Consider the following 15,229-nt stretch of genomic DNA (forward strand, 5'->3'; position numbering starts at 1 on the left):
TGAAGTTTCAGATGGAAACTTCTATAAACTTGAGCACCCAAAGGCTAAATAAAGGGTTCTTACCAACTAGCTTTGTGAAAGCAATATATCGTTTGGACTGCTTTGTAAAAACAAAGATTTCTGCCGCATTCCTATCAGTATTGCCGAGCCCATGTAAATTTCTAAACATCTAACTTTTCTTTCTTACCGAGCCACCATGGGGATGGTTGGAGCCATAGGTGGAGGGGATGTCAGCAGCAGCTTCTGAGCATCCTCAGGGATCCCGCATGTAGCCCACTGGTCCTCCCTCACTCCCGTCGTGGCCTTCTTTTCCTAGACGAAAGCCACACGATGGCCAGCGACACCAGCAGCTTGGTGCAGTCACACACTTATAAGAAGCGAGAGCCGGCCGACGTGCCCTACCAGACCGGGCAGCTTCACCCCGCCATCCGGGTGGCGGACCTGCTTCAGCACATCACGCAGATGAAGTGTGCCGAGGGCTACGGCTTCAAGGAGGAATACGAGGTGAGATGAGCGCTTTGCTGGGCACCATGCCCGGGACTGTGCTCCCAACTCCTGCAGCCAGTCGGCAGGACCAGGGGTGGAGCGGGGCAAGGCAGGATCGGGGGCTGCCAGAAAAGGACCTGTTTTCATCCATCCGGCAGTGAGACACCTTCCCAGGAAGGAAACCTATGTGAAATGGAAAAAGGAGGACAACTTCCCCATTTCCCTTCATCCTCATGAATATGCAACAGTACAGAGGCTGAGCTGGTTCTTTCCCCGTTCATGATTACACTTCTTGGCTTTTTCTATAATTAAGTATGATGTTAAATCCTAATAATGTTGCGGTAGTTATCCAGGAAGAAACTGTCCACTTAAAGCAATTACAGACCAACCAGTGATGCCATGTGGTGGAGATTAGGCCCCAGGAAAGAGGCTGGCTAGTGTCATGGCCATGACAGCCACTGTCTTGCCAGCCCAGAGGGCATGGTTGTAGAGGGATCTAGTGCGGGGGACTTCCAGGGACATTTCTAGGCACCGCAGTGTTCTCTTACCTTCTCTAAAATGTAGGGCGCACTTTACCACCTCAGTCATTATCTAATTCTGTTGGAAAGCCATTCAAGAACTGGAGAGAATTAGTTGATATGAAGAAGTCGGATTCAAAGAAGCATCCTATCCCTTGAGTGTGTGTGTATATGGCTGAGGCCAGTGAGGGTGAGGAAGATAGCGGGGGTGGACTTCTCTTTTTACCTTATTAAGTAAGATTAGTTCACACGCATTGGTGGAGAAAAAAGTAGCAGCCTGCAAACAGTACAAACAAGATTATATAGATAGGGAGCTTTGGACATTTTAGAATGTGTCTGCGATAGGCTGTCTCCCTAACCAGCTCACAGTCGGGAAACGTTTTGTCTGGAATTAAGAGTATTTTAAAAATCAGTTCCTACCATCTCTGTACCCTGCGAGTTTCAAATTCTGCTTCTTTCTCTCTCGGGGACTCTGAGGATCCTTCATTTCATGCCCCAGATGCGGTGTTGTCTTGGGTTTAGCCCCACTTCTGAGCTGAATCACCGGAGATTTCCTTAGAGCCTTCAGAGCCGCACCACGCAGCTTTTAAGACTGGGTCTTTAGGCCAACGCAGAGAAACAGACAGACACACACTCTGCTGACATGAGCATTCTCCTTGTTGCCAGTGACCTCAGCTCACAAGGCCACTGCGCCAAGGAAACTGGGCCTCGAGGGTCAAATTTCAGTCCAGGCAATATTTTCCAATAAAGTTCTGCATTTTAGAGACCCCGAAGTTCTTAGAGCTACCTTTAGCAATTTAGCTTGTAATTCCATGAAACTGACTGCCTTTGCATATTTTCTCATGCACTTTTAAAGGCTAGCTTAGGAATTAATAGGATTAAGAGCAAGACTTCCAAAAGCATTAATATCTTATGAAAGACAAAATTAGGTTAGTGAAAAAATATAAGCCTAATGAATAGAGATGATGTCTTAGTTCTATCCAATATTCTGAATGCAGATATTGCTCAAATGTTTATTAAAGATGTTAATGTCAAAGAGATTAGTTAGAGGTTCAAATAACGATTCATAAGATCACCTGAGTCCCATTTTTCATGGACTATATAAAAATACCTCAAGACTTCCAATAACACACTATAGATGATGCATATTTGAAAGCATACAAAAATTCATTTTCCAGTCATATCTCCTGAAGAAATATGATTTATAAGTGCAAACTAGAATAGGGTATACTCATTTGAAGCAGTTTATAATTGATGATTTATTAACGGTTGTTACGCTGAAAAAAAATGGATTAATTACATTTCAAGAAACTCTTTCTCATTTTAGCTATTCAGTGGATCAGAGAGGACTGTAATATATACGTGTCTCAAATCATCTCGTTGCACACCTGAAACTGACACAATGTTACATGTCAGTTATATCTCAAGAAACTGGGGGGCAGGGGGAAATACTTTTAAGCACCAAAACCATTATCAGTTTGTTGGTTTTTTGTTTTTTTTTAAAGAAGGAAAGAAGAAGAAAAGGGAAAAAATTAAAAAGAACATCTGCTAGAGAGGAAAGCAGGAACAAACAGGGAAGTGTTACAGGGAGAATTATGAAATGGAAGATTCTGTAGGGGGCAGTCCTTGCACCCCACATATACCTCTGTGAACCGTGTGGCTGAGTGTGCATTCTTTCACTTAATTTTTTTTTAAGATTTTGTTTATTTATTTGACAGAGAGATCACAAGGAGACAGAAAGTCAGGCTGAGGGGGAGGGGGAAGCAGGCTCCCTGCCGAACAGAGAGTCCAGAAGCGGGGCTCGATCCCAGGACCCTGAGATCATGACCTGAGCCGAAGGCAGAGGCTTAACCCACTGAGCCACCCAGGCGCCCCACATCCTTGCATTTAATCCACAGAGGATGTCAGGCGTACCCTGTCTGCCTTGTGCAGCGTGCATCTCGCTGTCGTTTGGGACACAGGCTCTGGGGCCAGACACTATACTCCAGCTCAGCTCTGCCTCTTTTTAGCCGCGTGACCTTGGGTAAGCTGTCTACCCTCTCTGAGCCTCAGTTTCCTCCTCCATAAAATGGAATTCCTGTAGTGTCAACCTCATAAGCTTATTGAGGGATTACCTCATGTAGCAGCATAAGTGTTAGGATCGAATCTGGCATGTAGTTCAAGTGTTAACCGGTAAAAAAGAAAAATACTAACTTATAAAAAGAGCCAAGAGAAAAGTTCACACTGTGTTCTTTATGGGGAAATTATGTCATTTTGTGGTTTCAGTCCATCTCTGTCATTTCTTGTGTTCAGCGTTCTGAGGATAGAGTGAGCCGATCACATTATGGCTTAGTACGTTTTTGCTTCGTCTAAAATACTCGTTGGTTTCCTTACCATGTATCATGTATCATCCAGAGTTCCCATTTAAAAAGTCATTTAAATGAGTAGGTAGGTTTGATTCTGTGGACAAAGGGTTTGAGAAAATAAGTATTTCAAAATAGATCTTGTCACCTTTTGTTGCTAAAAGAATATTTTCATATCTAAATTAAGAGAGTCCTAGAGAATGGTGTGACTATAGATGACCAAATACTGTTTATTTTTTTTTTTAAGTTTCTAGGGTGTCTTTGGCAACAAAAGATGGAGGAGAGGCAGTTAATTTAACAAATTGCCACGCTTGTTAACTCGCCCCCATATACTAAGTGGGTGCCGTGAATCTGACACTGCTGGGTGCTGGGGAGGCGGAGAACTTCCCGCCCCACCCTCCCCCGCCAGAAGCTCATGCCTATTGGGACTACAGCATGTCTGTCAGCTTAAACCCCACAAGAGAGATTCACAGCAGTCCTTTCAAGGCCACTGGGGGCACGTTGTCTAGTCTAGGGCACCAGACTGAGCTTGGATGACTCCTGAAAAAAGTGAGCGGGAGTTGGCCAGGAAGTGGAAGAGGTCAGATTCCAGGCAGACACAAAAGCTAGAGAATGGGGTGTACTCCAAAATGGCAGTAGTGCTATGTGCCTGAATCCTAGGAAGGGCTGGGGATCACAGGTAGTCAGGCTTTGATCAAAAAGCAACCCACCAAGAAGCTTGAACGTCACCCTGGAAGCTGTGGGAACAGAAGAAGGACTCAGGTAACATTAAGTCTCTCCTGTATTTGGACGGAGACTCATTCTTGCACTATTTGGCCCAACCTAGTTTTTAAACATTATTTGTAAGAGGCACACGGAAAATTGCTTGAAAGATAGTAATCAGCATCCAGAAAAGTAAAGGGGAGATGGAAACTAGTCACTGTAAAGTGTAATATGAATTACATTGCTCTGTTCCCATTCAAAAAAAAAAAAAGCTATGGAATGCTTAGCTTCAGACTCACTGAAACAGTGAATGATGTTACATCTCCAGGGATAAAATGTCAAGAAAGTCTTCAGCTGCTGTTGTGACTCACCAGAGTCAATCAGTTGGTCTTTCTGGTTTTCTTCAATCCATGCATATTGGGGAAAACCAGCCATCTAGGTTGTAAACTAATTTTGAAATAGTGACTTTCTCTCTGTTGATACTGTTTCAACCCGTCTGTCTTTATTGTTTCCAAGACAGAAATGTCTGAAAATTCTCCCAAGCGCTGGAAGGACTCATTACCTTGCCAGTAGCCGACAGAAGTGTGTCCAAACCAAAGGGAAAACATGTGGTGGGGATGAGACCGAGCAGCACTGAGTGCAAATTTTATATTTGATTTTGTTCTAACAAGATCGTCATATGGCATACCTCACCGGGGAAATGCAGTAATTTGATTCAAAAGAAACTCAGACATGAATCACAATAAAAAAGTAAACATGCTGAATTGAACAGAAAATGGCAGGTTGTCATCGGAGAGTGGATCAGGGATCTCAGGAGAAAGAACAGAAAGCGCAAGTTTGTTTACTTTGCTGCAGAGAGGAGCGTGTCCTTTCTCCTAGCAAGCAATCTGTGCTAACCCCTTGGGGAACATCTGTGCATTTACCAAAAATGGGAGAAAAAAGATAGCATGAACAGGGAACACAAGGTAGGACTGTGCTTTCCTGCCCCCTCTCCACACCTCCCTCCCTGCAGACTTGGGCCTTTGTCCCCTGGAGTCACAGTGACTCTGCTGCTCCTCCCTGAACCGACAGGCCCCATCCTAGACACGGGTGACCTGTCCTCTCACTTGTCACTGCCCCAGGGAGCCTCAATGTGGACCCTGGGGGGTTGGACAGTGAATCTCTTCCCCTCTGGGATCCCCAGAAGACCTTCTTTCATCTCTATTTTATGACTGATTTGAAGTCCCTCTGCAGATCCAAGCAGAAAAGACATTAACCTTACATAGGACCACAGTTGCTTAATTCTAAAAGAACACATTTTGCTATCACTGTAAAATTAAGAGAAAGGAAGGGACAACACTTTAAAACTACTCCCAGATAGGGCATCCTGAAAAACACAGATGACACTGTTTCATTAGCTAATAATCAATATTGCTCTGGGCCACAAAAATTTATTTTCCAATTACTGAACTAAAACTTGTAAACCTAAGTAACACTTTGCAGCCTGCTCTTGAAAAGGAAAAAAAAAAGTGTATACGTATATATCTAAATATATTTAGGAAAGTATTATTCTTATCCCACTTTTTTCTCCTGTATATTTCTCAAGGGTACAAGCGCTGGTGATTAATTTTATAATTGAACATGGAGACTGTTTTTCAGCTCAATTTAAACTGGGAAATTGAAGATGTTATGCCAAAATCTTCAGGCTTCAGTACAGCCTATGCGTTTTTCTGAAACCTGGGTTGTCTTTAAACGTGTCTATCTGCTGGGAGCCCCTTATAAGTCTTTGAAAAAATATATGCATTAGATATTGTCCCCTCTCATCCTTCCCCCTTTTCTGAGTAAAATAGCCGATTTTGTTTAATGGAGTCCAGTTATTAATATTTGGCTCTTTTTTCATGTTTGACCAAAGATGTAGCAAGGGAAGAAGGAATTATTATTAAAACATCTGAATTGCCCTCCAAAGTCTATTTTTTGCTTACTTGCCTCCCACCTCAGGGAAGCCAGCGAAACATTAAAGAAAGCCGTCTCCTCTCTGCGGCCTTTGCAAGTATGATTCCACATTCGGGTTCAGATGCCTTTAGACAGGACAGGCCAGGGAAGACAAATGTGGATCCTTAGAAGGGACAGCCGCTGAGCCTGGGAGGACAGGCTATCTCCTGGGGGCTGTCTGCCCCTCCCCAGCTGGAGGTTAGCTGGCAGAGGGAGAACTGTGCGTCCTTCTCTCTCAAAAAGTTTTCAGAGCCTTGCATCGGCATCCTCTTTGTTAGGTATGGAAAGCAGAGGGAGGGGCCAGCGGGATGAAAGGTACTTTGTGTTACTAAGTTGATAGAACCATTGCCTGAGGAGGCTGGTTCCACGCTTGCGTGCGTAATCGGGGTGGGGGCACCCCCTTCCTGCTCACCTCCAGCCCACACACACTCTCCGATGTGCGTTTCAGTTCCCATTTCATACTCTGAGGCCCCAGCTGAGTCAATCAATCGCCACAATCAGTGCAGGTTATTTTCTGTTCCACGGGATACAAAACAAACAAAGCCAAACCACTGAAATCTTAAGGATGTGGAGTTAGAGGGAGAATTGGCAGGCACCGTAAATGCGTTAAGAATCACAACAGCTGTGCCTCCAGTGGCTGGAGCAGCCAAGTGAGTTTTGACACATTTTTTTTTCTTTTAATTATTATGGTGATGCTGAGCTGGTCCATGGGAAGATGAGAAAAACACCTATCCGAAATTTTGAAGTTGCTCAGGCTATTTGGGGCAAATCGAGTGCAAGTGTTTATAGATACTTTCTTATTAGATAAAAGTTTCTGCATGCTTTTAAATAATGCAGTGGAAAGGGTTGATTTTACTATGAGTAGTTTTTTTTTTTTTCTACACTGCGAATATGAAAGTGTCTCTTTTATTTTATTCTGTGTTCCCCGTAGTCATGCTTGCTGTCAGGACCTCCCTTGTGTTAGCTGGTTTTTTACTTAGTTGCCTCTTGCCTGTGCCCCTGATGATATCACATACGAGCTCAAGCTTCAGAAAATTTGGTTAAAAATTGTTGTTTCTTACAAGAGTATGGCTTCCTTCTGATGAGAGTTGATGGCCGTAGACATTTACCAGCTTGTTTCAGGCACCTCTGGTCAACTGTGTGGTTTCCATTTGGAAGCTGGTTGTTAGAATGTTCTACCCTGGGAGGAGTTGAGTACTTTTCCCACTTGTTAACATGCTTTTAGTGTCAGATGACATTAATCACAGAACCCGGCCCAGAAGGGACTGCAGATGTGCCTGTGTCCTAGCTCTTGCTGACCTCATGTGCGTTTGGGATCAGTTGGATGGTGTCACCACCCACTAATTTGGCCTGGTGAGCCTCAGCATGGCTGTCGTTGCCCCCTCCCCCTGCCCTCATCGCCACATCAGCTGCCTACAGGTCCTGAATGCTCACCCTCCCCACCATTTCCAATCCCATCCCTTTCTCTCCAACCCCACTGTCTGGTCCTCGCAATCTTGCCTGAGCCATCATGAGAGTACCCTAACCTACCTTTCCAACGCCTCATGTCCTCTCTATGTTATCACATGTGGTGCTCAAAACTCTGCTGTGGATGCCTTCCAAGACTGGGAAACTCCTTAGCATGGTCTCCTCAGACCTCCAGGATATGACCTCAGACTCTTCTTCAGGCTTGCTTTTGAACAGCAACCACTTTCCACTACATGTCTTATGGTCCTCTCTCTGTCCCAAGCACCTTCATGACTCTGGGCACTGCTTCATGTTGTGGCCTCTGCCTAGACTGACTTCCAGCTCCCTCTTCGTGGGCCTGATTCCATAAGACCCAACTCAGACGTTGCCTCCTCCGGGAGCTCTCCTGGTTTTTGCAATCAGAAACAGCCTGGCCCTCCACTGTCTCATAGCTCTGCGTTTGAGGAACCTGGTAGGCAACATATCCATGGATAATACAGCAGGCAGTATCTTAACTGATACTGTGGTCGGCTACTTATTAACTGACTTACTCAACAGATATTTGACAAACACTGCTAAATAGAAGTTACTTTGTATTTCCTTAATGAATTTCTGGGTGTTTAAACACACACACCCCTAGAAGGGAGGATGAAATTAAAGATGAATAGAACTATGACAAAATACACACAGTGCCATAAATCATCACATAGGATCGAGTGAGTTAGCAAGAGCCAACCAGGAATAAAATGGTGTTGACCAAGTTGAACCTTACCAATAACTGATTGTTTAAAACTGGTACTAATGGATGTGGGTCCCGCTGATCATTCTACTCACTGAATGCCAACCATGTGTTTAAAAATTTTTAGGATAAATATTTGTAACCCATGCTCGCTTTAAATTTCTTATTTAATTTCAGTAGAAAGAATATAGAATTATTTAGGTGAGACTTTAACATGACTATTCCAAGAGAGAAACTATGTATCATCCTACACAGTTTGAAAGCTCATCAAAGTAATTTGTGTTATCATGGACATATTTCAGCAGGGAGCAAAGCTCGGAGGAGAAGACTTTTCATAAAGTCTTCATTGGCTCTTGGAGTTTTGTTTTGTTTTAAAGATTTTATTTATTTATTTGACAGAGAGATCTCACAAGTAAGCAGAGGGGCAGGCAGAGGGAGAGCGGGGAAGCAGGCTCCCTGCTTAGCAGAGAGCCCGATGCGGGGCTCGATCCCAGGACCCTGAGATCATGACCTGAGCTGAAGGCAGAGGCTTAACCCACTGAGTCACCCAGGCGCCCCTGGCTCTTGGAGTTTTGATCATGATATCTAACATCTCACGTTCAGCCCTATACAGAGACGTGCACACACACAAACACGCACACACACACAAACACACGCATGCACGCACAGGGATCTTTCTAACCAGAAAGCTAGTACCTCATTATCATACTCATTTACAGGAAATGGTGCCAAATTTAAGAAACTTTCCCAAGGCCATCCCACCATCAAGTGGCAGGATTTATCCCATATCTGTGGACTCTAAACCCCATGTTCTATCCATTGTGCCAGTCACTTCCTCACGCAACACCACAGAGCTACAAACCTATGGAAATTAACCTTGTGGTTTATTGATTTGACTTGCGATTTCATGGCAAGAGTGTTATTTTTCCTCTCTGTGGTTTTGTTTGCTTTGAAGAGTTCTGTCCTCTGGCAGAGGACCCATCCAGCCCTGGGGTCTCACTGACAGTGCCAACTCTGCCTTTCCGCATCTCGGCAGCAGCAGATGCTGCCCATTAATCTCACTCAGTGTCCCAGCTCTGAGAGCGAGGTCACTCCAACATTGCCCCTCTCCTTCTCTTGTTTTTCATTGTCGAGATGTACCAGAGACTCCATATCTTTGGATATCAGCACGCCTGGCTCCTTGGAACCCCACCAGGACCAGTGATAAGTTAAAATCAAGCTATAGCTCTGGAGAGTGGGAGTTCCATATGCTGCTTCCCTGGGTCATTACTGCCAACCAGTCCAGTTCTACTGGGAGAAACTGAATGTGTAAACTTGAGTTGTGTGTGAAAGCCTACAGTGTTCTGAAAGACCCTTTCTGGAAGATGCTGAATCTCTTTTCAGTGAGATGACACAACACAAGGATGACAGTGTTGGTAACTGGCCTTCTGTCCTCCAGGAAGAACCAGGATAACACCTTGAAGCTTTGACTGAATGATACAAAAACATAACTAGTTGAAAAGTCAAATCATTTTTTCCCAACAATAGTGCTGTCCGGCAGAAAAGGCAATAGATTGGCAATTAGAAGACGTGGGTCTCAAGCCTTTGACCTCATGTCATTGAGGGGTCTGCTGAGACCCTAGGGCTGGACCCTCCAGCAAACCACTCACCTTCCTTGAAGGAACTCGATCAGTTGTGGAAACCAGGTACTCACCGTATGTCTCTCACATCAGTAGTGCCGCCACTCAGGGATGCCGGACTTCCAGGTTGGTTGACAAATGTCCATGGCTGGGATGTTTTCCAGCAGGTGACACTGACTGCTGCCTGAGAGCCACAGCCCAGCAGTCACTATGTGGAGTGCCACCCCTCAGCATCCACAGGCAGCTCTCTGGCTCTCCCTTGCCAATTGTGACTTTATTCAGCATTTCTGAAGGAGGTAGTTTCCATCCCAGTATAACCTTTCTAGCTTTTCCTCCCCTCTCTTCCTCCAACTCAACCCCTTCCCACTCTGACTTCTAACCCCCACCCTCAATTTCCAAAACACTGAGAACTCTGAATGGAGAGGATATAGTAAGAATGTTAGTACGTTTCTGTATCAAGCCCTCGCCATGTCTGAAATGTGTTTGTGATCATAATTCCACTAAGTCTTTAATCCCCACTGCCCCAGTTTTTAAGGATCATGAATAATAATGAACTATGTGGATTAAATGTTTTGAATTACTTAATTTATTTCACATCATATTGTATCAATTCACATGATCATCCCATGTATTATTCAGACCAAAATAATATTGAAACGGAGCCCATACTTTTTTTGACCTGCCATACCACTGAAAAGAAAGATGTGCTGACTTTTCTAATTTCTTCTTTTGCATCTTTTGGAAAAAAAGTAGTTTTACTTCCATGTTGGAATTTGCCCGTATTACTCAGTGTCCTATGCATTTAAAAACTTTCTCACTCCCTTTATCTTTTTTTGTTGCCCTTTAGGGATACCTTTTCTCTGTTTACTTTTGGGAAGTCATAGGAGAGATACTGAACAGTTATAATGTCTTCAGGGTTAATTATAAATATACAGCATATGTTTTTACATATATTGCATTTATGTGCTTTAGGTAATTATGCATTTGAGTTCTTTGCCAATTTTATGGCCAAAGTATTTCACTTGGCTGATCACTACATGTATTTTAAGCCTATTCCTTGAAACATGAAAAGAATGTACTATAAATCCAATTAACATAATTTATCTGCATAAAGAGAATGCTTGCTTTTATTTTTTCTCTCTTTTAATGACAAAAAACAGTTGTAGGATACAGAGTAACTAAATATGTTTTTAAAGCTTTCCAAATCCCAATTTTATTGTTGTTTTCCTTTGAAAGCAACATGGGGGCACCTGGGTGGCTCAGCTGGTTGAGCATCCAACTCTTCATTTGGGCTCAGGTTGTGATTTCAGGATCCTGAGATCAAGCCCCACGTGGGGCTCTGTACTCAGTGGGGAGTCTGCTTAAGGATTCCTCTGCCCCTCCCCCACTTGTTTTCTCTCTCTCTCTCTCTCTCTAAAATAAATAAATCTTAAATAAACAAATAAAAGCAATGCATAGTTTTCTTATGGAAATTTTAAGAACATTATAAAGGAGAAAGGACAAGACGAGGTGCCTGGGTGACTTGGTCATTAAGTGTCTGCCTTCAGCTCAGGTCATGATCCCAGGGTTCTGGAATCAAGTCCCATGTTGGGCTCCCTGCTCAGCGGGAAGTCTGCTTCTCCCTCTCCCTCTTGCTCTGCCTACTTGTGCTCTCTCAATCTGTGTCAAATAAATAAATATTAAAAAAAAAAAAAGAAAGGAAAGAAAAGTCACCCACAAACCCACTATCAATTTTCAGTATATTTCAGTACATCCAATGTCTTAATGCATTAAAAGCATTATATATTTTTTCATACAATGTTTTCCCACTTCGTATTGTATCACAGATGTTTCCTATGGCTTTGTCTTGAACACTGCCATGAATAATTCTTTGGATTTATCTCCATTGTTCTCTCTAGATAGATTTCAAGAGATGGGTTCACTGGTTCAAAGAGTACAAGGTCCTTAAGTTTCTTCACGTAAATTGACAACTTGCTTTCCAAAACAGTTGTACCAGTTCACTCTCATCATGAGCAGCCTGCAGGAGAATGCGTATTACAACACACCAGCACTACGATGAGCAGTGGTCAGTTTTTATTTTTAATCCTTGCCAGTTTGGTGGGTGAAAAAAGTCTATCTTACTATTGTTCCATTTAAAACTAGATATGTCTTCATATGTTTACTGGCCATGTGAAAATTTTCTTTAGTGAATTTTTCGTATCATCTGCCTCTTTTTTTCACTAGGGTGTTAAGGTCTCTTACTGACTTGTATGCCTCTTTGATGGTCTACCTTGTTCTTCTTTAGAAATGTGCTGGCAGTCGTTAGGCTTTATGCTTCCATAATCCTTACCTTGTCTGTTGAAAATGTGGACATTTTATACAATCAACTTCATGAAAACCTGTAATTTTGTTTGGAATTGCATGGGATCCATTTACCAATCTTAAAAGAACTGACCTCTTGGCAATATTAGATTTTCTTATTTGTTAATATTGTTTATGTTTCCATTTATTGGGATCTTCCTTTATAATTTTTAGTAAAGTTTCCAAAAGCTCTCCATAAAATCTTGTACATCTTTTAGCTATATATACTTATTTTGTTATGGCCATAGCATCTTTTAAAGTTACATTTTCTTGGGGTGCCTGGGTGGTGCATCTGGTCCACCACCCAACTCTTGATTTTGCCTCAGGTCATGATCTCAAGTTGTGATCTCAGGGTGGTGATCTCAGGGTCATGAGACTGAGCCCAAGTCAGGCTTCACGCTTGGCTTGCAGTCTGCTCAATGCTGTTTTTCCCTCTACCTCTACCCATCCCTGCTTATGCTCTCTCTCTCTAAAATAAGTAAAAATAAATCTTAAAAAAAATGAAGCGAGGGGCGCCTGGGTGGCTCAGTGGGCTAACGCCTCTGCCTTCGGCTCAGGTCATGATCCCAGGGTCCTGGGATCAAGCCCCGCATCAGGCTCTCTGCTCAGCATGGAGCCTCTTTCCTCCTCTCTCTGCCTGCCTCTCTGCCTATTTGTGATCTCTGTCTGTCAAATAAATAAATAAAATCTTTAAAAAATAAATAAATAAATAAAGTGAGACATCTGCGTGGCTCAGTCAGCTAAGTCTGCCTTCGGCTCAGGTCATGATCTCAGTGTCCTGGGATCAAGCCCCAAACCAAGCTCCTTGTTCAGTAGGGAGTCTGCTTCTCCCTCTACCTCTCCTTCTGCCCCTCCCCTGACTCGTTCTTTCTCTCGATTTCTCTCAAATAAATAAAATCTTTAAAAATAGTTATATTTTCTTTTTATTGCAAAAATATGGAATATACACTTAAGTACATAGAGGTGTGTGTGTATATATATGTGGGTGTGCATATATGTTTATATGTACACACACACAAGCTGTTGCCTTTTGTATATTGCTCCTATGTCCAGAAACATTTTCAGCTATCTTTATTTCAGTGATTTGTTTGTAGATAATTCTAGAGTTTTCTGTGGAGAAATCATGTCTACTCTCTTTAAAGTCCATATGTTTCTTTTTAAACCTTATACATCTAATCTGTTTCTTCTTGTTTATGAAGCTCACTAGAACATTCAGTCTAACATTGAATAAAGCTTAGGTTAGTGAACATCCTTGTCTTGGCCCTGATTTTAAGAGAAAATTCTTTTAATGATTAATAATTAGTTGGGATGAAGTTGAGGATAGTCCCTTCCATCCCTGGCTTATTGATATTATGGATAGATATTGAATTTGATAGAATGCTCTTTCAGCATCTATTGTTATATAAAATAGTTACTTGATTTCTTTAATATATTAGCATAAGGAGTTCATTAATATATGTAATCTTCTAATACTGAACCAACTTTTTATTCCTGGAATAAACCTAACTTGGTCATGATACATATTAAACATTGCTGAATACTGTTCACTAATGATTTTTGCATCTGTGTTCACAAGTGGGACTCGTCCCTTAATTATCCTTCTATTTCCCTTTTTTATATTTTAGAATAAAAAGTATATGTACTTTTTAAAATGAATGGGATAGCACTCTGGTGTTTTTTTTTTTTTTGTAAGACTTCAAATTATCTTTGAAGATTTTATTTATTTATTTGACAGACAGAGATCACAAGTAGACAGAGAGGCAGGCAGAGAGAGAGGAGGAAGCAGGCTCCCTGCCGAGCAGAGAGCCCGATGCGGGGCTTGATCCCAGGACCCTGGGATCATGACCTGAACTGAAGGCAGAGGCTTTAACCCACTGAGCCACCCAGGCGCCCCTCAAATTATCTTTGGTAGTAGCCTGTAGAACTGACTAAATCTGGAAGTTTCCTCATGGGAAAATTTTTAATTACTAAGTTCTCAATAGTTATAGCTAATATTTTCAGAGGAATTTGTGCATTTCTTCTAACTTTGTATGTAGAGGCATACGTGTGTTAATATTTTATTATCTTTCTAATTTGTCTGCACTCATATTCCTTTTTTTTTTCATTATTAATGTTGTTTATTTGCACCTTCTGTCTTTCTTGTTTCTTCAATATTCTTGCCAAAAGTTTGTTAGTTTTATTATTCACCTTTTCAGAGAAATAACTTTTGGCTTTGTTGTTCTTGAATATTGCATTTTTAAAGACTCCCTCTCTTCCCACTCTTTATTATTTTCCTTCTACTTTCTTTGAGTTTCTTTTTTTTTTTTTTTAATCCTAAATGGGACGCTAGACACATTAATTTTCAAGCTTTCTTTTTTTCTAGTGTAAGCAGTTATTTTAAGGCTCTTCATTTTTTCTCGAAGTAAGAGCTGAGTACTGTTATCATTGACTTTTGAGTGTTTAATTTTGTAATTTTCATCACCCTTTCTTCTTTGAACCGTAAGTTATTTAGAGCATGTGAGTGTGTGTTTTATTTATCGGTGCATAGGAAATTTTTTTGTTGCCTTCTTATTAGTGATTCCTAACTTAATTGCACTATGAGCGGAGGAAATTCATCGACATTTGTGGACACTATTTAGAGCTTTACACATGGTCAACTTTCTTAACAATTTTATGTATTTTAACAACAATATTGAGTGCAGTGTTCTCTATAGTCTTTAGGTCAAGCTTTTTAAAAATTTTGCTGTTCACAGTTTGTGTATACTATTTTTTTAAGATTTTATTTATTTATTTGACAGACAGAGATCACAAGTAGGCAGAGAGGCAGGCGGTGAGGGAGGAGGAAGCAGGCTCCCCATTGAGCAGAGAGCCCGATGCAGGGCTCGATCCTGCTCGTTCCCTGAGATCAAGATCTGAGCCGAAGGCAGCCCAGTTTGTGTATACTTACCTAGCTTTTTGTCTATTTCATCCAACAGTTACTAAAAGAGACATGTTAAAAGAGGTCATATATTTTGTTTAGAAGAGGTCATATATTTTGCAGCTGGGTTATCAGGGAAAAACAAGTGTAGGGTTGTCATCTCTTCCAAG

At 41.9% G+C, this 15,229-nt stretch overlaps 1 protein-coding gene across 1 annotated transcript in view; it reads left to right on the top strand.

Annotated features, from left to right (window-relative positions):
• The window catches only part of PTPRM (protein tyrosine phosphatase receptor type M), a 777,217-nt gene that overhangs the window by 643,925 nt on the left and 118,063 nt on the right, over nt 1-15,229 (top strand). Inside the window, 1 exon segment of the mRNA XM_080821527.1 lies at nt 317-504. Coding sequence (XP_080677653.1) covers nt 317-504 — 188 coding nt within the window.

Source organism: Martes martes, assembly GCF_963455335.1.
Source record: "Martes martes genome assembly, chromosome: 13".
NCBI lineage: Eukaryota > Metazoa > Chordata > Mammalia > Carnivora > Mustelidae > Martes > Martes martes.